Raw genomic sequence first — 22,175 nt, 5'->3', positions numbered from 1 at the left:
TCTCCCTTATCTGAGCAGGGTACTTTGCAAAATCCCAGTGGATTACTGCACATAAAACCAAACCCTACATATATATATTTTTTAAACTATGCATAGTCTATGATAAATTTTAATTAGAAAATTAGGCATAATGACATAACAATAGCTATGGTATAAATAAGACAATAATTATAACAATGTACTGTAATGAAATTTATGTGAATGTGGTCTCTGTCTTGAAATATTGTATTGTATTCATCCTTCTTAGTATAGTGTGTGATGCTACAGTGCCTATTTAATGAGATGAAGTGAGGCGAATGACATAGGCTGAGTAGGTTAGGCTACTTTGTAAGGGTTACTGGAACATTAACACTGTGATGCAGTTGATTGGATAATTGGATAACCCTGACAGCTAACTACATGACTGAGGAGCAGGTAGTATATACAGCATGGTTAAACTGGACAACAGGATGATTCATATTGCAGGTGAACATGATGGCATTAGATTTCATCATGCTACTCAGAACGGAGTACAATTTAAAGCTTAGGAATTATTTCAGGAATTTTCCATTTAATATTTTCAGACTGTAGTTGATTACAAGTAACTGAAACTTCAAAGAGAAGCCATGGATAAAGCGGGACTGATATATTATCTACCATGGTTCTGCTTAGCTGGATATTACTCTCTTAATTAAAGCAGTAACAAAGACTCACCAACAGGCAAGGAGAAGATATGCAGATTATACTTTTTTTAAAAAAAATATTATTTTCTAGTGGTTGATGGACCTTTATTTCTTTATTTATATGTAGCGCTGAGAATCAAACCCAGTGCCTTACACATGCTAGGCAAGTGCTTTACCACTAATCTACAACCCCAGCTCCAGAATCTGCTTCTTGATAGGTAAATAACAAGTTTTTAGAAGAGATGTGGGATTGGAAATATAGCTATAGTCATTTTTGCTAAAGAATGTAAAAAAACCTCCTATTATGTGTTAAATCTCTTTTCTAGGTTCTTGCCTTCCCTCCTTCCCTCCCTTCTTTCTTGCAGTCCTGGTGATTGAACCTAGAGCCTTTTACATGCTAGGCAAATACCTACCACTGACTTACATCCCCAGCTCCACACCCCTGCCCTCCTTGCCCTTTGAGATCAGATCTCACTAAATTGCCCTGACTAAATTGACCTTGAATTTGCCATCCTCCTGGGATTAAAGGTGTGCACTACCATACCTGGCTTGTTTTATATATATTCTTTATTAGCAGATACTGTCATCTCATTAAGCCTCATAGCCCCTCTCATTTGTTTTTGCTACCACTGTAAGCATATAAACCACCACGATATTTCACCTTGTCTATTGTAAACATCTCATAATCAGCTGGGCATGATGGCATACACATGTAACATCTGATTTGGGAAGCTGAGACAGAAGGATTGCAAGTTTAATACCAGCCTCAGCAATTTAGCAAGGCCCTAAGCAACTTAGTGAGACCCTGTCTCAAAAAATGAAAAGGTCTGGGGATGTGGCTTAATGCTTAAGTGCCTCTGTTTAATCTCTGGTGCCAAAGAAAGAGAAAAGAAAGAAAACTTTGTTTTAGAATTATAGTCACCTGGAAGGGGAGAGTAAATGTCAATTTCTGATAGGAAACATCTTGCATTACTGGTCCATCATGTTGTACTTGCATTTTAACTTTCAGCTTCTGCCTTCATTATTTTCCTAGAAGTTCATACATTTTGAAGTAAAATTGGAACTGATAAAGAATGGGTGTTTTAAAATTGCCTTTTGAAAAAGTACTTTTCCCCTGATTATAAAAGTGAAATATGATTCTTTTATAGGTCATTAACTTCTCAAGTCCTTAAAAGTTTCATAAGCAGTTTGGCATAGCTCTGGAATTCTTGAGCTACTTCCTTATTCTCTCATAACTTTCTCTTTTTTTAAAAAAATTTTTTAGTTGTTGATGGACCTTTATTTTATTCATTTATTTATATGCCGTGCTGTGAATTGAAGAATTAGAAGAGATGTGGGATTGGAAATATAGCTATAGTCATACCTCACACAAATAGGCAAGTGCTCTTCCACTGAGCCATAATCTCAGCCCCCAAAACTTAAAAAAAATATTTTATTAATCGTTGATGGACCTTTATTTATTTATATGTGGTGATGAGAATCAAACCCAGTTCCTCACACATGCTAGGCAAGCACTCTACCACTGAGCCACACCCCCAGCCCCCCAAAACTTTTTAAAATATTTTTTTAGTTGTAGTTGGGCACAGTACCTTTATTTTATTTATTTATTTTTATGTGGTGCTGAGGATTGAACCCATCGCCTCACGTAGGCTAGGCGAACCCTCTACTGCTGAGCCACAACTCCAGCCCCTCATAATTTTTTCTTAAGCATCAACTTTTGAGAGATATTCTTTAAGAAATTAATTTCTTAGACAGTGTTTGAATTTATAGCATTTTCACCCTGTCTTTTGATATGTGCATACTGTATTTCAAATGCTTTTCCTTGTTATCTTGGAATCATATTTAGCACTTTCTTTGCAAAAATATTTTCTGAGTTCTAAACTCCAAATTTGAACAAAGAGCTTTTGAACATGGCCCCATTCTAAATTAGGCTCTATAGGATCAGTCTTGGAATCAGAATAATGCCTCTGAAATTTCATGGTGTTCTATTCTTACCAACTACATTTTTTGTTTGTGTGTTACACACATTTTCCTATATTCTTCAGATATTTGTAGTGCTCTTTCTTGTTTTCTTTTCATAATTGTATTTTGGGCCCTGACTTAGGCTTTTCCAAATAAAGGAAAAAGACCCTCAGGCAGTTTTTGATAAAGAAGTGAAGTTGAATGATAGTAAATTATTATAATTTCACAGTTTGGTGGAAGGGAAGTACTAATATCCAAGTACAAACCAGTTGGAGTTTAACACTCCCCTATCCTTTCCTCCAGTCAACTCTTGCGAAAAAACATGAATCAATATTTAGTATTTTGGGCAATATTTGAGGAAAAAAACCAAATCTGCTTTAAGGTCCAGCATATATTACTAATGTACTACAAATAATTTGCAGATCTTGAGCTGCTATTTAGTATTTAATATTTAACTGTATAAAGGATACAAAACAGAAACTTTTAAGTCATCATGGTTGTCCTTAATTGAACCTGTGAAAGCTGGTCTCTTCACTGATCTGTTGGCCTGGAATTCTGACTTGAACATAAAATTGTCCTTTTTAAACAGTGAAAGATTTGGCATTTTACAATGTAATAGGCCATAGATCAAAATACTGGTTCATATTCTTTACCCACAAGTTTGAAATCCTTAAAAGCTCTGACTTCCTAAAGCTTTTTTCTAAATTTATGATATACTCATTTGGAAATAAAGCCTGTCTTGAACTGATATGTGGCTGTTTATAGTCTTTATTACGTTGGTGTAAATATTTATGTTATATTTCAGAAATATTAGTATTATTAAATTATGTGCATGGTTACCCCAGACCTCATTACATGTATGATACAGTTAATATATAAAAATGTATAATGTATATATAAACACACACACATATATATGTAGACCTATGTGATCTTGTTACTTAGGGACTGATATGCCAGAGAGTTCAGAACTGCTGAGAGCTTCACAGGGTGACATTTACTTGACTGAATTCAGAAGGATTGCTCATTTTATAATCAGCCTTTGTGGTTCAGAAAAGCTTTGAAGGAAGACTGAGATTAACCAGGTGTGTAGTGACTTGTATAAATGCCACAGGCTTGTGTGCCTCTGGGATCATACCTGGATTTGAATCCTATTTTTCCTCTTTGCTGTCTGTGAGACCATGGGCAAGTTACTTAAACCTATCTGATTCCTCAATTATAAAATGGCTGTAGTAAAAGAACCTGAATCATAAAAGCACTATGAGAATGAAATATACAGTGGTTAAAGCACTAGCACACTGTCTGGCACATAAGCACTTAATGATAACAAAGAGCTAAAGTTTATGAGAGTGTTTTGACATAGTAATATTCACTAAATATAATTGTGTTCACTATTACATAAGCTGTATTTCAATTTGTTAATTCATAACAAGAAATATCACTGTTGAGAAGACTGCATTTAAGCTGTACAGTTGTCTGAATAATTAGTGCATTTACTCTCTGAAAGTGGGCTATATGGAATGCCAAATTTATGAGCAGCAGCAGACCAAGGGGAATTATGTTATAGATATTTAATGGCATTAGACATTGACAATGAGACACATCATATCCATTTTAAGAGATTTTACACACACACACACACACACACACACACACACTCCACATTTTTTCCTGTTTTCTTGAAGGGAGGTCAGTCTTATTCCCAGGGTCATGGAGGGACCCCCAACATAACTTTCACCTTGTTTCAATTCATTTCCTAAGGCACAATCTGTAGTGTAATTAATCACTAAATCTAATGCTCAAAATAAGGCTATCTATACTAGGGAGTGAAGGATTGACAGAGTTATTTGTGATAACTTGAGGGGTGAGTGATGGGGAATATTCTTCCAATACTTTGGGTCTATAACTCCTCAAAGTTTTGTTGGTATAGCTTTCCAGCAGCATGATGGCATTTTGTGTGATTAAGAACCCACAAGGCGAAAAGTAGTGAATACTCCCTAGGATATTCAATGCTATGAGAATGGCTTATGGAGTCTGCATCCTCTAAAGTAAAGAGACTTCAGGATGCGTGTCATTGCTGTCATTAACTATTTTATAATTATTGTGTATAGTGCATCTCTGGAATTTTGGCAAGTGTGACTTCTTTATTTTTTGTGGTATAATTATATCTAATAAAAAATAGATTTTAAGTGTATATTTAGATGAGTCTTGGAATTTGTTTACAAGCTTGTTACCAGTGTCCCAGTCAAAACATAAGAGTGTTGCTATCATCCTGCAAAGTTGCTTCCTGTCCCTTTCCCATCTATCTTACACTTATGCCAGCCAGCCTCTCATGATTTCTATCTTTATAGGTTAGTTTGCCTGGCACAGTGCCTTTTTGTCTAACAGGAGTGGATGGTCTAAGGTGCAACACTGACTATGAATATAACCTCTTATGTTCTTGGAATGAACGAACATGAATCTCCAGGCTGAAGCAGTGTTTACATTTATATGAAAAGCAGAGAAACCTTTTTGACATTTATCCACCTTCATTTTTTACATGCCTTTTACCATCAATTGATTAGATGTTTATTCTTTTTTTAACCCTTTAATTTTTTGTTTTGGTGCATTGTAGTTAAAATGGTGAGACTCAGTGTCACATATTCATATGTGCACACAATATAACAACACGGTGTGGCCAGTATCATTCCCCAGTATTGCCCCTTTCCCTCTCCGACTCCCTTCCCCTGGTTCCTTTCCTCCACTCTATTGACCTCTTTTTTGATTTTCATGAAATCATCCCCTACCCCTCCATTTTTTCTGTTTTCCTCTCTGGCTTCTACAAAGGAGAGAAAACATGACCTTTGACTTCCTTTGACCTTTGGCTTATTTCACTTAACATAATGTTCTCAAGTTCTATCTATTTTCCTATAAAAAACATAATTTTATCCTTATTTATGACTGAATAAAACTCCATTATATATAAAATATATACCACATTTTTTTTATCCATTCCTCTGTTGATAGATACCCAGGCTGGTTCCATAGTTTGGCTATTGTGAATTGTGCTGCTATAAACATGGGTATGTATGTATCACTATCATATGATGACTTTAATTCTTCAGGATAAATACCAAGGAGTAGTATAGCTGGGTCATATGGTGGTTCCATTCCTAGTCTTTTGTGGAATCTCCATATTGATTTCCATAGTGGTTGTACTAATTTACAATCCTACCAACAGTTTAAAGATGTTCCTTTTTCTTCAGATCCTTTCCAGCATTTATTATTGTTTGTATTCTTGATGGCTATCATTCTAATTGGAGTGAAATAAAATTTCAGTATAGTTTTGGTATGCATTTCCCTAATTGCTAAAGATGTTGAACATTTTTTATATATTTGTTGGCCAAATATTTTTTCTTTTAGAAGTGTATGTTTAATTTGTTTGCCAATTTATTATTTGGGTTATTATTTTTTTGATGTTAAAAAAGTTTTTTGAATTCTTTATATATTCCAGATATTAATCCTGTCAGAAGAGTAACTAGCAAAGATTTTCTATTCTGTAGGTTTTTTTTTTTCACATTCTTAATTGTTTCCTTTGCTGTGCAGAAGATTTTTCAATTTGATGCTATCCCATTTATTAGCCCATGGCATCATTTCCTGAGCTTTTAGGGGTCTGTTGAAATTGTTGTCTGTGCCTGTAAGTTGGAATGTTGACCCTGTGTTTTCTTCTAGGAATTGCATAATTTCTGATCTGATTCCTAGGTTTTTGATTCATTTTGGCTTGTCTTTTGTGCAGGGTGATAGATAAGGACCTTATTTCTTTGTTCTACCTGTGGATAACCAGTTTCCCCAGCACCATTTGTGAAAAAGGCTGTCTTTTTTTCCAGCACACGCTTCTGATACCTTTGTCAAGGATCAGATGACTGTGTCTGTGGGGGTTTGTCTCTCTGTCTTCTATTGTAAATGTAGATTCTTTGCAAAGGGGTGGTAGGGATGCTGGATGGGAGGAGATATAAGGATGAATTAGATACTCTGCCCTGAAGGAAAAGGGATGACGCATGTGCATACATTGTTATCATACAAATAATAGGTCTCTTAATTAAGGGGTGCTATATTTTAGTAAGTTCTGACAGAGACATTACATATAGCTGTCAGAGATTTGGAGCAAGCAGGTGAGACTCTTGCTTGATCTGTAACACAAATTTATTTTAAGCAAATTAAAATTAACATTCAAATAAAAAGTGTAAATGTCTTATATAACAGGTTTGGATGGCATTCTTTGCTTTATAAAAGGGTTGTAGAATTAATTTAAATGGTAAGCTAATTTTCCCTAGTGAGTTTTAAATATGTTTCTGCAAAACTTTTCCAGACAAGCTGGGCTGTATGTATACCTGTAATCCCCGCTATTTGGGAGGCTGAGGCAGAAGGATTGCCAGGATTAGTCTAGCTTCAGCAATTTAGCAAGACCCTGTCTCAAAAAGTAGAAAGGACTGGACTGTCAGCTACTATTCTCTCATCATCAGAAACTACTATGATTCATCAAGAACTTAGTCTTTAGTGAATGGCAGCCTTGGGCAGGCTTGCTGTCAGGGGTAGCTAGGGGTTACCTGCAGCTGGAACTTTTTCTCCTCACCTCTCTGCTTCTGTCACCATGTAGGCTTTAGTTGTCATTTTCTTCACATCCAAGGCACATGATTTTTATGCTTGTGTGGCATCCATATCATCCATATCTTTACAGCTTCAGGAGCAGATAGGAAGGAGCTCTTTCTTTAACTTCAAATGATAAACTCCCCAGGAAATACTGACCTGTTTTATGGGGTATAGTGGGTCTTGTGATTAGTCAGCTTGGTTAGATAACCACCCTTTGACACTCTTTCTGGGTGATGTTGTCATACTAGCTTTCCTTTAATCTCACATTAGGCCTGAGTGGGGAGAGAATGAGGGAGAGGGCCTGCCCTGTGCCAATTGTGAAAGATTGAGGATTGGAGGATATTAGTGTGCAGATACAGTCTAGGAGAAGTGTTTGCAGGGCAGCGGCAGCCTTTTCAAATTGTGCCTGCTGTATCAAACTCTGCTATATTTTATTTGTGCATCATTAAGTAATTTACTTGGTCTCCCTAGTGTCACTTTGATTTATAATATTTACAGAATTCTTACCATGCAAGATTTTGTGAGGTTTATTGTATATGAAGTTCCTGTCACATAAAGGGCATGAATGAGAGAATCTGCTGCTGTAATTATCTTTTTTCACAGGTTCTCATATTTATTAGTGCTATTGTTCTAAAATAGAACTTTGAAGATGTTTTTGTCCTTGTAAATAAATCTTCACTAGCTCTCCATTAACTATTGAACAAAACTAAATTTTTCTAACTACTAAGTATTTTTTTTTCAGACCATTTAGGATCTGATCCTGGTAATGTTATTTTCACCCTTACTTCTGTGTTCATCTCTGCTCTCTATGCTCTGGTCTATAAGACTACTTTCTTATGAGTAGGAAAGTAAATTTTCTTTCTTGCTAGTGTTCCTTTGTTTGGAATGATCTTTTCCTCCCTACCTTCCCTCTTATCAGGTATTATTATTATTATTATTATTATTATTATTATTATTATTATTATTATTTGCCTTTTGGTACCAGGGATTGAACCCAGGGGCCTTTTATCACTGAGCCATATCCCTAGCCCTTTTTATTTTTTGAAAATAAAGGTCCAAGTTGCTTAGGACCTTGCAAAGTTGCTGAGGCTGGCCTCGAACTTGTGATCCTCCTGCTCCTGCCTCCTTAGTTGGTGTGTCCAGCTTTTTTTTTTTTTAGCTCCAGATGGAAAAGTTGAAATCTCATTGTTGCCTTCCCATATCTTTTTTCATAGTAGGGAGCCTTTTGGAATTTATAGCATTTTGTACTTGTTAAAATAGTTTACATGCTAGTCTTTTTTCCTACATTTTCTCTACATTTTTGTAAGAGTCTTAAGCCAGTTATTTTGTAGAATGTTCCACATCATTCTGGATTTTCTTGATTATTTCCTGGTCATATTTGTTTTAATCATTTTCAGTTATCCCTTTCAGTGTTTTCTAATTAGTAATCCAAATAGTGGTATCATCACTGGGACCTGTCTACCTATTTCTGTTTAATGTAATATTTATTTATTTATTTTTTAAAAAATATTCTGTAGTTGTAAGTGGACACAATATCTTTATTTTTTTATTTTTTCACACATTATCTTTATTTATTTATTTTTATGTGGTGTTGGGGATCGAACCCAGGGCCTTGCTTGTGCTAGGCGAGTACTCTACTACTGAGCCACAATCTCAGCCCCACAATATCTTTATTTTATGTGTGGTGCTGAGGATTGAACCCAGTGCCTCACGCATACCAGGCTAGCGCTCTACCACTGAGCCACAACCCCAGCCCCTGTAATTTTATTTAAAAAATTGTGTTATGGTGGTAAAGAATCAAGGATGAATATGTGGTTCTTAACTTGTTTGAGTTTACTTTGTATTCCAACCTTATCAGATATTTTCTAACCTGATTGTTATTATTTTTGTATATTGCCTTTGTATTTTTGGTGGGAATATAAGTAAGGGTATAGTTAGAGGGCTAAAATGCTTAAAGAATATTTTTCTTAAGTATTTTTTTCACTAGCTGTTATTAGTAAAGAACTCTTTTTGATTCTACTTTTTGAGAAATTTTTTTCTAACCTGTGTTAAGTCCTTCTTATATTTATAAGTGGAATATAAGAAGACTTCTTAATACCTCAGTAATCACTTGTGAACCTGAGTTTGCCTCAAGAGTTTGGATGTGTAGGGCAGGGCATCTGGAGTTTCAAGTGGGATAATTGTCTATAAAACATAAACATACAATATCAGCTTGATTTGCTTCTTCCTCACGTAGGTGGAGTACAGAAAAATGCCAGTTGTTTAAGTATTAAATATTTGTTGAATTTTGGTTATTTAAAGTTTAACTTTGTTATGCACGAGCAGTTTAATTTTAGGAATATTTACTGAATGTCAGCACTGCACTTGTTGTGCATAACAGCCTTTGCTTGACTCAGTATAGTGAGGGTGACATAAAGGATAGCAATGTTTCATCAGGAAATGTGTTTTTAGCTCCTAATGTATATCAGACACTGTTTTGAAGCACAAGTCAAGATATAATTTCTACCCTCAAAGGAATGTGCCACAGGGTGTTGCAGGCTACTGGAGACTGGGAGCCCAGGGATAGAAATCCAAATCTAAGCAAGCTAAGGTGCTTGATGAGTGACAGCAAGGCAGAAAATCTGGGCCAAGGCTATTCCAAGCTGAATAATGTTGGATGAGAAGTCACAAAGGCAAAAAAGTCAGCCATTTGGGGAATTGCAAATAGGTGAAGTTAAAGCAATGTTTTTCAAAGTGTGGGCCTCTCTCTGATTTGTTGGAATCATCTGGGAACAATTCTTAAACACCTAGGTCATTCTTAGCCTTCCTGATGATTCTCTAACTCACTGAAATAGGAGAAACACTGGGCTAGAATTAAGGGACAGGAAAATTACAGTGTAACATGTTACATTAAAGGTATATATAAAGTTCTATGATTAGGTTAATTTTTATAGTATAGAAACCATTTTCATTTAAAACTCTGTAATTCCCCTGTCAGTAAATGATTTCTTTTGGGAAAATGGGTGGGCAAAAGGGATGGATAGTAGTATAAATCTCATTTTTTTTATTCCCAGATAATTCTAAAAACAACTTTTTATTCATCAATTTTTTTTTTTTTTTTTTAGTCCAAAGACAAAATGATGAGAGGCTCTCGCAGAGGATGCGTTAGACTAAGAGTGAGTATTTTATTCATTTTTATGAAAACCAATTTTGACAGAAAAAGATGTATTTTGATGGAATCGTGGAAGTCCAAATTTAGTTTAGCTTCCTGTCTTTTACAGGTAAGGGACAAGGGGAAATATTAAATGAGTTGTAATGTTGGTTGTATAGCAACAGTAAAAAAACTCTGAGAAATCCCCATGTTAGCCACTTGGTTTTTCCTGTTCAATGCTATTTAATAATGTGTGTGTGTGTGTGTGTGTGTAGCATATGTAGAAATATGTAATTTGTACAGGACATATATAATTTGAACCACATATATAATTAATTTTTTCTGGTAGCCTCATTTAAAAAAGTGAGATTAATATTTTGTCCAAACCAATATATTAAAAATATTATTTCAACATGTAATCAACACAGAAATTATTAATAAGATATTTTACATTCTTTTTTTCATAGCAAGTCTTTGAAATCTGTGTTGTCTTTTACACCAAAAGCAGATCTCAGACTGGCTGCACTTCAGGGGAGGGGCTCAGTGGCCACTTATGGCTAGTGGCTACCTTATTGGACAGTGTAAATCTCTGATTTTCATGCTGCTTTTGATTGCTCATTCAATTTCTATCACTGTCCAAATAGGTACAAGCTAGAAAGAGTGCATGACTGGAGACACAGTTTTCTAGTATTCCACTGTATTTTAAGAAGAGTTTGCTTCTATCACTAGTAGGTAAATCAGCTTCTAGTATCCCATTCTTTTTCAAGGTAATGCTTATTTCATTCTGCCATTTTTTTTTCCTGTATCCTTTCTTTGCTTGTTTTGGTGCTGGAAGTTGAATCCAGGGTGCCTCTTTACTTTTGAAGATGTGAATATATTTGGTTAACATATTGTTGCCTTTTTTATGAGTCCTTGGTAGAACCAACAGGTAACTCTCAGAAGGTAAATTATAACTGAAAAATTGTGGTGCTGAGATAGGAGTCTAAGTGTGGCAGATTTACAGGATAGAAATGAGACAGGCTTGTTGTGTGCAGATGGTGAATATGTGATAGCATAAAGATTTTTAAAAATTCAACTTATACTTTTTATTTTTAAATTTACTTTGGTTTCTCTTTTTGACTTCTTGGTATAGTTGCTTTTCTAAGCACTTACTGTTGACCTCATTCACTATTCAGGTTTGTCTTAACTGCTTTTTTGGCTTGATATAGGCTCAGTAGCAAGACCTGGGCACAGCTGTATTGAGACAGCTGAATTTAGTGTGGATTTGGGCCGCTGTCTCATTGTCATAATTAGCGCACTGGTTTTATTCATTTGTTTTGTTTTTGCTTTATAAATATAACTTGATTAATCATTAACCCTTGTAACTACCACTCAGGTTAAGAAATAGGATTTTGCCTGCTGCCCCTGAAGCTTTTCTCTGTGCTGCTTACCTGTCTCCTAAATTAATCACTTCTGTTATAGTAACTACTTCCTACTTTTTTTTCCCCCACTTGGGTACAGGGGATTGAACCCATGGGCACTTAACCACGGAGCCACATTCCCAACCTTTTTTATTTTTTTTTTTATTTTGAGACAGGGTCTTGCTAAGTTGCTGTGGCTGACTTTGAACTTGGGATCCTCCAATCTCAGCCTCCTGAGTCACTGAGATTACTGATGTGTGCCACCATTTCTGGCCACTTCTTGCATTTCTTTATCAATTTATTACTCAAGCATGCATCCCTAAATTCTACAGTTTTATTTTTCTTATTTTAAAATGATGGCTTTTTTTCCCCCAGAGTTTATCTATTGAAGAATCTAGAGCCTTTGACCTGTAGGAGTTTCGATAGTATAGATTTTACTGATTGCAGACTGGTGCATTCAGTGTGATCCTCTGCCCTCTGTTTTTGCTGCAGATTGACAGCTGCATCCAGAGAATGGATTGGACTCAGATTTGATCCCATTGGCAAGACTACTATAGGCAGTGGTGTGTTCTTTTAGCAGGAGATAAAGTGTCTGTTTTTTTGCTTCTCATTGATCTTAGTAGCCATTGATGTTTAGTGCCTACATGCATTAAATCACTGGGGGTTGCAAAATGATGACAGTCTGTCATTGTTTAATTTTTAATAGGAATAATTTTTTAAGGAGACACTTCATCTATTATTTGGTTACCCAATGATGCAGTCAGTTCAAATAGGTAAGATAATTGCTTGATTACTTCCTTTTACTTAACCAATTTTCAAGGTAATAGATTGACTTCAAATACCACCCATTTAAATATACCCAAAATAATTGGAAGCAAGGACTCAAATATTTATGCATCCATGTTCATAGAAGCGTTATTCACAATATTCATGAGGTTGAAGCAATCCAAATGTTCATACACAGATGAATGGAAAAACAAAAGGTGATATATAATACAATAGAATATTATTCAGCCTTAAAAAGGAAGAATTCTGACACATGCTCAACATGGATGAACCTTGTGGCTGTTATCCTAAGTGAAATAAGAAAGCCATAAAAAGACAAATACTATATGATTCCTCTTATATTAGGTAGTTGGATTAATCAAGTTTATAGAGACAGGAAGTAGAATGAGGGTTTCCAGGGACTGGGTATAGGGGAAATGAGCAGTTATCATTTAATGGGTATGGAGGTTTAGTTTGAGAGAATGAAAAAGTTCTGGAGATTCATGGTGATGATGGTCATACAACAGTATGAGCATACTTAATGCCACTAACATGCATTTACTTACTCACAAATTTCACATTTATTTACTCACAATTTAACTCACATTTTATTTACTCCAATCCAACCTCTTAGTTAGATTTGCAAAGGTCTCACAAGACTGAAATCAAGGAGTTGACTGGGTTGGGTCCTTATCTGGAGGTTCCAAGTTGCTGGCAGAATTCAGTTCCTTGTGTTTGAAGAACACAAGATGTCTGTTTTCTTGCTGGTTGTCAGCAGCACATATTGCCCTATGGCCCCTTCCATCTTCAGGTCAGCAGTCCACATTGAATCCTTTTAGTACTTTGAATCCCTTTGACTTCCTGTTCTGCTACCAGTTGTACCAAAAACCCTGCTTTTTAAAAAGTTTCATTTGTTCTGGGTTGTGGCTCAGTCCTAGAGTGCTTGCCTAGCATGTGGCCCTAGGTTTGATCCTCAAGTACCCATCAAAAATGAAATGAAATGAAATAAAATAAAATAAAATAGGCTTTATGTGATTAGATTAGGTAAGACCCACCAGATGATCTTTTTAAAAATATTTTTTAATTTTATTTATTTATGTGCAGTGCTGTGAATCAAACTCAGTGCTTCACACATGCTAGGCAAGCGCTCTACCACTAAGCCACAATCTCAGCCCCAGGTGATCTTTTTACCCACTGTTGTCTCATCATATTCAGTTTCCACCCACACTAAAAGGTGAGGTTATACAAGGACAGGTCTGCTTGCCACATAACATGACAGAGAAGAACTAGAAATTCCTGTGTTTAAATCTCATTTTACCCTTTGCTTTGTTGACTGAAACAGGGAAGCTATTTTGTAAGCTTTCTGAGCTAGAACTTTCTCTTCTTTAAAGTGGGGATTATAATACCCTTTTTGCAGAATTTTGTGAGGATAAGGCACCTCGCACTTAGATAATCTGAGTTTTATTACTATTTTGCATGTGCACACTTGTGGAGCATTGTAATTTAGATTGCCATTTGGCTTTCTGTTTAAGAAACAACTGGAAAGGTTGTTTGAAATATAGGTTCCCAAGTCCCACCTTCCAGACATGCTGTTTTAAAGTAGTATTCCAGAACTTTTATTTTAAAACAATATAAATAAAAACCAAACAAATAAATAAATAAAAATGGATTTTCTTGGTGATTGTGTTGTGCAACCAAGTTTGGAACCACTGGTGTAGGAGGAATCATAGTGATCTGGGGTAGAATCTTAAGAGTTTCACCTCTATGAAGATAACATTATATACCTTGAAGGGATGTGAGATTTAGCAATTATGTAAGGATAGGGTTTGGCACTTAATACAGATCCAGTAAATGATAACTTCTATGGATGATGATGATGATGATGATGATGATGATGATAACAATGATGACGAGGAGATGATATTAATGATGATGATAGATAATGCATCTAGATTTCAAATGAGCTTAATGAGTTATTACTGACTGCACCATTGATTTGCTTCTCCCCCATCCCATCCTGTATTCCAGGCACACTATACCTTTTGTTCCCACACTGTGTGTGCTTATTCCTCATTGCTTCTGACAAATTTTTTTTATTATATTGTGAATTTTCTGTACCCTCTTGCCTGGCAACTTCATCTTTTAAGAGACATTTCAAATGTTATTTCTGTTCAGACTTTCTGACCTACACCCTTTGAGCAAGTTTGGTGGCTCTTTTCCTCTACCTTTTTACATTTGTCACTTATAGTCATAAAGTACTTGTTGCAGAGTATTACATGTTAATTTGTCTCTTGTCCCCACTTGATAGTAAGTTCCTGTCTGTCCACTGTAACATTTGCTTGGCACATAATAAATAAGCATTAAAAAAAGATTATTAATTTTATATACTTATAAGAATGATGACTACATACTGGAGAATTTGCCTTTTCTATGGCTTATGAACAGAAAAACTGTAGGAATTATTTCAAATGAGATAATGCTGACTTCTTAAATGAGAAATATGAGCTAGTAGTTTGATAGATTTTTAAAAAAACAAAGCAAAACACCCTTGTGGTTTTAGGCTACATGAAAGGAGAATGGGCTGGGAGAATGGGGGGAAAGAACCATAGGGGAAGTGCAGATCGGGGCCTGTGTTAGGTGATTTTCACATGTACTCCCATGGTAGAAGGATAAAAACAGGTTTCCCAAGTTGTTGCTAAGTAGTGTAAAACCCATGAAACTTTTGACTGTTGGTTACAAAGTATTTGCCACTAGAGGGTACTGTTTCCTTGATGAAAGAATGAAAGTTGGTTGATGCTTAGGTTCTGATCTTACCCCGACCCTCCTCTAGTCAGAAGCAAAATACTGACATTTTCAGGTAATATCTGCAAAATGGAGAAGTAACAACATTAATGAGTCAGTGTGAAGTAGAGGCAAGAATGTGGCATCTATGAAATAGTTCTGCCACTTTACTGTATGAATTCTGTCACTTCACTAGCTCTGTGACTTGGGCCAACACTTGTGTTCAACTCCTTTTTTTTTTTTTTAACTCTGTGAGATCAGGAGCGTTCAGGGTCATATGGCTGTAGACAGCAGCCTTTTTTTTTTTTTTTTCCTTTAAATCTCTGGAATGGACATCATGCTATTTACTCATAGACTTATGCATTTCAAATTAATTAATATGTTAAAAACATATCCAACTGCAGTATTTGGGTCTTGGTAGGATCTTAATAAACAGTAGTCACTGTTACAATTAACAATATTAATACACAGTTGAACCTCAAATCCTGACAAACTCTATAAAGGGGTTTAGGAACCACCAAAGTAAGATGGATTATAATTCAACAAAATATTAATGTTATTAAGTCTTTGAAAACTATTATTTCACATGAAACTTAAAGTAACTCTCTTTTACTCAGGACTGTGAAATTAAGCACAAGTTGACCATTCCTTATCTGAAATGCTTGGGACCAGAAAGGGTTTCAGGTGGACTTTTTTGTATTTTGGAATATTTGTATATATACAATGAGATACCTTGGAGAATGGACCTAAGTCTAAACATGAAATTCACTTTATGTTTCCCATATACCTTACCTACACAGCCTGAAGGTCATTTTATACAGCACTTTTAGTATGCCTGCATGTGAAGTCAGGTGTGGAATTTTTCATTTGCAGTGCCGTGTTGGCACTCAAAAAGTTTTGTATTTTGGAGCATTTTGGATTTCAGATTTTCAAATGAAGGATATTCAACCTATACTCCACTTACCTGTTGTGCTAGATATGAGTTGCCTGATTGTCCAATGAATGCATCATCTCTTTTCTTTTAGTTCATCACAAAAGAGGTCAGCAGTGTACCATAACAAATTATTAATAGTTTCTGCACTGACTTATGCTAAAACCTCATTCATTGTCTATGATATTCATATCACTCCCCATATCCTTAGTATTGGGATGCATCTAACAAAAAGTGACATCTTTGGATGCAGGAAGTTATTATTTTTAAAGTAATGTCTAACCTTAAGAATGTCCTCCTCTCCTCTTAAGTTTGTATCCTATAAGAAGTATTAGCAGGCTGGGCTCAGTGGTGCATACCTATAATCCCACTGGCTTGAGAGGCTGATACTGGAGAATTGCAAGTTCAGTGCCAGCCTTGGCAACTTATCGAGGCCCTAAGTAACCTAGTGAGATCCTGTCTCAAAAAAATAAAAAGGGCTGGGTATGTAGCTCATACCATAGCCCCTGGGTCAAATGCCCTGTACCCAAAAAACAAACACAAAAATATATTATCAGTTGTCATTTCACTGTGAAAAATTACTCCTGATTTTGGCTTTTCTTTTTAATTCAATAGCCCCCCCCCCCCTTTTCCATCTCCATCTGTTTGCTATGTATTTGACGTTTAAAATATCCTCCCTGGGGCTGGGGGTTGTGGCTTAGCGGTAGAGCGCTTGCCTTGCATGTGTGAGACCCTGGGTTCGATCCTCAGTGCTGCATAAAAATAAATAAGTGAAATAAAGATATTGTGTCCAACTACAACTAAAAAATAAATATTAAAAAAAATAAATTATCCTCCCTTAGCTTGGTGTGGTGGCACATGCCTGTAATCCCAATGACTTGAGAGTCTGAGGCTGGAGGATTGCAAGTTTGAGGCAAGCATGAGCAATTTAATTGAGGCTCTAAGCAACTTAGCAAGACTGTGTCTCAAAATTAAAAGGGCTGTGGATGTGGCTCAGTTTTTGAGTGGCTCTGGGTTCAATTTTCAGTACCCAGCATATATACCCTCTCCCCCTCAAAAAAACCTACAGAAAATGTCCTCCTTTGGACAACACATAGATAGATACCTATTTAATCTCTGTGATTAGTACATAAATGTCATTATTTTCTGAATGATTATACTATTTCATAATTATAAATTAAAAGTTAAATAAAAGAAAGTGATGGAAAATATATATAAAGAAAATGCTAACTATGGCAAAGCTGAGAAACAGCATTAATATTCAACATAAAAGAGCCTAAGAAAAAAATTAAAATTGTTACAGAAAAAGAGAATACCAGAGGCCCAGTATGGTATAGATAATGTTCTTTGACAAGAACAGAAATAAATTAGAAATCCCTTAACAAAAGAGCAGCCACCTGCCCCCTCACATATATACTTCTAAATAATTCATCAGTGAAAGTAGAAAACATAATGGAGATTGTGAAATATTTAAACCTGAATGATAATAAAGGGACCATGTGGTAAAACCACATCTAAAGAAGTCTATGATTTATAATCTTGATGAATGTATTATAAAATGGAGATTAAAAATTAATGGGCTAAGCATACTTTAAAAAAATTAGAAGATAGAAGAAATTAGAAGAAAAAATCAAGTGGAATACATTAATGAAATGGGAGATAAGTGTTAGAGAGCATCAATAAACTGAAAGCTCATTCTGTGTAAAAGGATAATGAAATCAACCCTTAGATTATTTGAAGAAATAAAAGCAGAGGTGTAAATAAGCAATATTAGGAATGAAAAAGAAGAGAAATGCACATATATAGTAGAGATGAAAATTGTCAGTGAGCTACTATGAAAATCTTTTGTCAATAAATTTGCAAGCTTATGTGAAAACAGATGATTTCTTTGAAAAGTTAACATCACCAGAATTAACTCAAGATGAAATTGGAAACCTAAATAATACCAGACCATTAAAGAATCTACTCACAAAAAAGTACCAACTTTTAACCAAAGCTTCTAGGAACAGATAAGCCTACTATTAGAAATAAGGGAGGATGGGTGCTGGGGTTGTGGCTCAGTGGTAGAGTACTTGCCTAGCACTTTTAAGGTACTGGGTTCCATCCTTGACACTACATAAAAATAAATAAGTAAATAAATAAAGTATTGTGTCCATCTATAACTAAAAAAAAATCAAAGGAATAAAAAGGAAATAAGGGAGGATTCTCCAGAATAGAGAGTCTCTTCAATTTTATAAAGGTGATGTAACCTTAGTATAAAAATCATGCAAAAGACAGTAGTTTTTTTCCCCCTTTGCTGATTCTGGGGATTGAACCCCCAGCAAGATGGAGGTGCCTGCTTTTGCTGTTTCTTCACAGTATTATCCTCTGTAGGTCCTCGTGAATGCTGTAAAATCAGAATGAAAAAGTTAAAAAAAAAACGTGGTATGGAAATAACATGAAGAGTTTGGTGCAGCAAGAGGAAGGGTGTGCAATGCAGGAGTGAATGAAAGGTTAAGGCCTGGCCAGTTTCCAAGAGGCTTCTCCCTGAGAAGCCATGAGAGGGGAGTTGGATAGTGGGAGATGCAGGGTTTTGCTTTTGTTTCACAAGTTGTGGGGAATTGATCTGGAAGAATGATATAAAAAGTAAAATTACTTGGTATTTGTGTGGAAATGTTGAGAGTGAGGACATGTTGGATCTCTGAAGTAGGGAGAAAGGAAGCCCCGGGTGTGGGCGGGGGGGTGATAATGGAAAGGTTGGTTGGACTGCCAAATTTTGAACAGTCTTGAATGTCATTAGGAGATAATGTTGACTTTATTAGTTTGTGGGGAGACAAAGTTTTAAACATGTGGGGCTCTCTCTTTTTTTTAAAAAAATAGTTGTACAAATAGATAATTTTAAAAATATTTATTCTTAAGTTTTAGGTGAACACGATATTTGTATTTTACATTTATGTGGTGCTGAGGATCGAACCTAGCGCCTTGTGCATGCTAGGCAGGCACTCTACCACTGAGCCACAACCCCAGCCCACATTTGGGTCTCTTGTAACTGTTGGTGCTTTAGAAATATTTCTCTTGAGATAGCAAAGGCTGCAGATAAGTAGGTGGCCAGATTTACTGGCCTCAGTGGTTCATGCCTGTAATCCTGATTACTCTGGAGGCTAAGACAGGAGAATTCCAAGTTAGAGGCCAGACCTTGTCTCAAAATTAAATAAAAAGGGTAGGAATGTTGCTTAGTGGTGGCCAGACTGAAAGCAGTCAAATTGCATTATGGTGAAAGCCTGTTTTATAGCCATCCTGAATGAGCCAATCTTAAATGATGAAAGCCTGAAATAAAATAGTTGATGAACAATAGTTCAGAGGTGGAATGGGCATATCTTGTGGTGATGGAATGAGGGAGAATTTGAATAGACCTTGGAGACTTCTATCTGAGTTGATTAGGTGACTGGTAAGCTTACATTAAGGAACCTGAGAGAAAGAACAGGCATTTGGGAATGGGTTAACAACAGCTTAGTTGAGATATAATTCACATATCATACAATACACACATTTAAAGTATGCGGTTAATGTTGACAATATTTTCAGATTTTTTAAAACGACTGTCACAGTCAATTTTAGAAATTTTCATCATCCCATAAAGAAACTCAGTACCCATCAACATTCACCGTTGCACCACCTCCTCTAGCTTGAAGCGACCATTAATCAACTTGCAGTCTTTATGAATTTTTCCCTTCTGGATATTTTTTTTCTTTTTTTGTGGGGAGGGCGGGGTGGGCACTGGGGATTAAACCCAGGAGCTACATCCACAGTTCTTTTTCTTTTTTTTATTTTGAGACAGGCTCTTGCTAAGTTGCTAAGGCTGGCTTTGAACTTATAACTTGTGTTCTTCCTGCCTTAGTCTCCCGAGATGCTGTATTTACATGGCATGAGCCACTGTGCCCAGCTCTTTTGGATATTTCCTATAAATATAATCACATAACACTTGGTCCTAAGTGACTAGGTTCTTTCTCTTAACATAATGTTTTCAAGGTTCACCCATGAGATCACTTGTGTTATACTCATTTCTGCATTTTATGTCCTGTACTAGAGGCAGGGACTGTTGTTTTGTATTTCAGAGCTGTGCTGTTATGGTTTAGATATGAAGTATCCTCCAACAAAAGCTTATGTGTGATACAATGCAAGGAAGTTTAGAGGTGAAATGATTGGGTTGTGAGTTTTAATCTAATCAGTGCATTCATCCCCTAATAGGGATTAACTGTGTGATAACTATAGGCAGGTAGGATGTGGTTGGATGAGGTGGGTCATTGAGGGGGATGTATTTTTGGGGTATATATTTTGTCTGTGGTGAGGGGAGTCTGTCTCTATTTCTTGATGGCCATGTCCTGCTTTCTTCCACTACATTCTTCCTCGATGATGTTCTGCGTCACCTTGGGCCCAGAGCAATGGAGCTAGCTCTATGTGAACTAAGGCCTTGGAAAGTGAGCCCCCAAATTAACTTTTCCTCCTTAAAATTGTTCTTGTCAGTTCTTTTGGTGACAACAGTGAAAAAGCTGACTAAAACATGTATCTAGCATATATTTTTGTGTTTAGTTATTAAGTACTACTATATTTTGTATTTAGACTCAGAAAATAGTTGATGTATGATAACTTAGAAGGTTAACTCAGTTAACCACAAAATTAGGTTAACCAGAATAAACTGCTCACATGCTTCTCCACTGAGGTATGTCTATATTTGCTGTCATGGAATAAGTAGGTACTATGCCTATCCAGTCCTAGTTCTGCCATTAGTTCTCCTTTTTAAAAAAAATTCTTTTTAGATATACATAACTGTAGAATGTATCTTGATATATTATACATATATGGAGTAAATTTATTGTAATTAGGATTCTATTGTTATGGTTGTACATGATGTGCAGTTACATTGGTTATGTATTTATACATGAGGAGAGGAAAGATATGTCCAATTAATTCTCTTTCCTATTCCCATCCCCACCCCTCCTTCATTCCCCTTTGTCTAATCCAATGGACTTCTGTTCTTCCCCTCTCTAACCTCCCTTGTTGTGGGTTAGTATGCACATATCATAGAGAACATCTGGCTTGTGGTTTTTTTTGGGACTGGCTTATTTCATTTAGCATGATATTCTTCAGTTCCATCCATTTACTGGCAAATGCCATAATTTCATTCTTCTTTATGGTTAAGTAATATTCCAATGTGTATATATGCCACATTTTCTTTATCCATTCTTCTGTTGGAGGTCATCCAGGTTGGTTCCATAGTTTGGCTATTGTGAATTGAGCTCTTGTGAACATTGATGTGGCTGTATCACTGTAGTATGCTGATTTTAAGTTCTTTGGGTATAGACCGAGGAGTGGGATAATTGGATCAAATGGTTGTTCCATTACAAGTTTTCTAAGGAATCTCCATACTATTCTCCACAGTTTTTGCACCAATTTGCATTCCCACCAGCAACGTATGAGTGAACCTTTTTCCCCCATATCCTTGCTAATGTTTATTGTTACTTATATTCTTGATAATAATTGCCATTCTGACTGGAGTGAGATAGAATCTAAGCATAGTTCTAATTGCTAGAGACATTGAACATTTTTTTCATATATTTTTTGATCCATTTGTATTTCTTCTTCTGTGAAGTGCCTTTGCCCATTTATTGATTGGGTTATTTGGTTTTTTTGGCATTAAGTTTTGAGTTCTTTGTATTTCCTGGAGATTAATCTGCCATTAATTCTTTGTATGACTTTGGGTAAGTCCTGATACTCTCTGGAGATATTTTCCTTACCTGAAAATAGTAGTAAAATTTCCTTCCCAATCTTAAACTGAGGAATGAGGAAGATAATTCCCATGGATGGAACTGTATAGAGGTGAGGTTCATTCAGATGGCCTCTGGGAATAAATGAATAAATATTTCATTCTGTTACCA

General features: G+C 35.9%; 1 protein-coding gene across 10 annotated transcripts in view; it reads left to right on the top strand.

Annotated features, from left to right (window-relative positions):
* Nucleotides 1–22,175, top strand: part of OSBPL9 (oxysterol binding protein like 9) — a 147,302-nt gene that overhangs the window by 14,343 nt on the left and 110,784 nt on the right. For 8 of the 10 annotated variants that reach the window (XM_081306428.1, XM_081306427.1, XM_081306424.1 and 5 more), the window contains exon 2: nt 10,358–10,408. The exons of the other annotated variants lie outside the window; for them this stretch is intronic. In XM_081306428.1, the coding sequence (XP_081162554.1) occupies nt 10,358–10,408 (51 nt within the window). The remainder of the gene's footprint in view (nt 1–10,357; nt 10,409–22,175) is intronic. 10 annotated transcript variants of the gene reach the window in all.

This window comes from Spermophilus citellus (assembly GCF_964194105.1).
Source record: "Spermophilus citellus genome assembly, chromosome: 9".
Taxonomy (NCBI): domain Eukaryota; kingdom Metazoa; phylum Chordata; class Mammalia; order Rodentia; family Sciuridae; genus Spermophilus; species Spermophilus citellus.
Note: the sequence above shows the minus strand (reverse complement) of the source record. Positions and strands in the feature narration are given on the sequence as shown.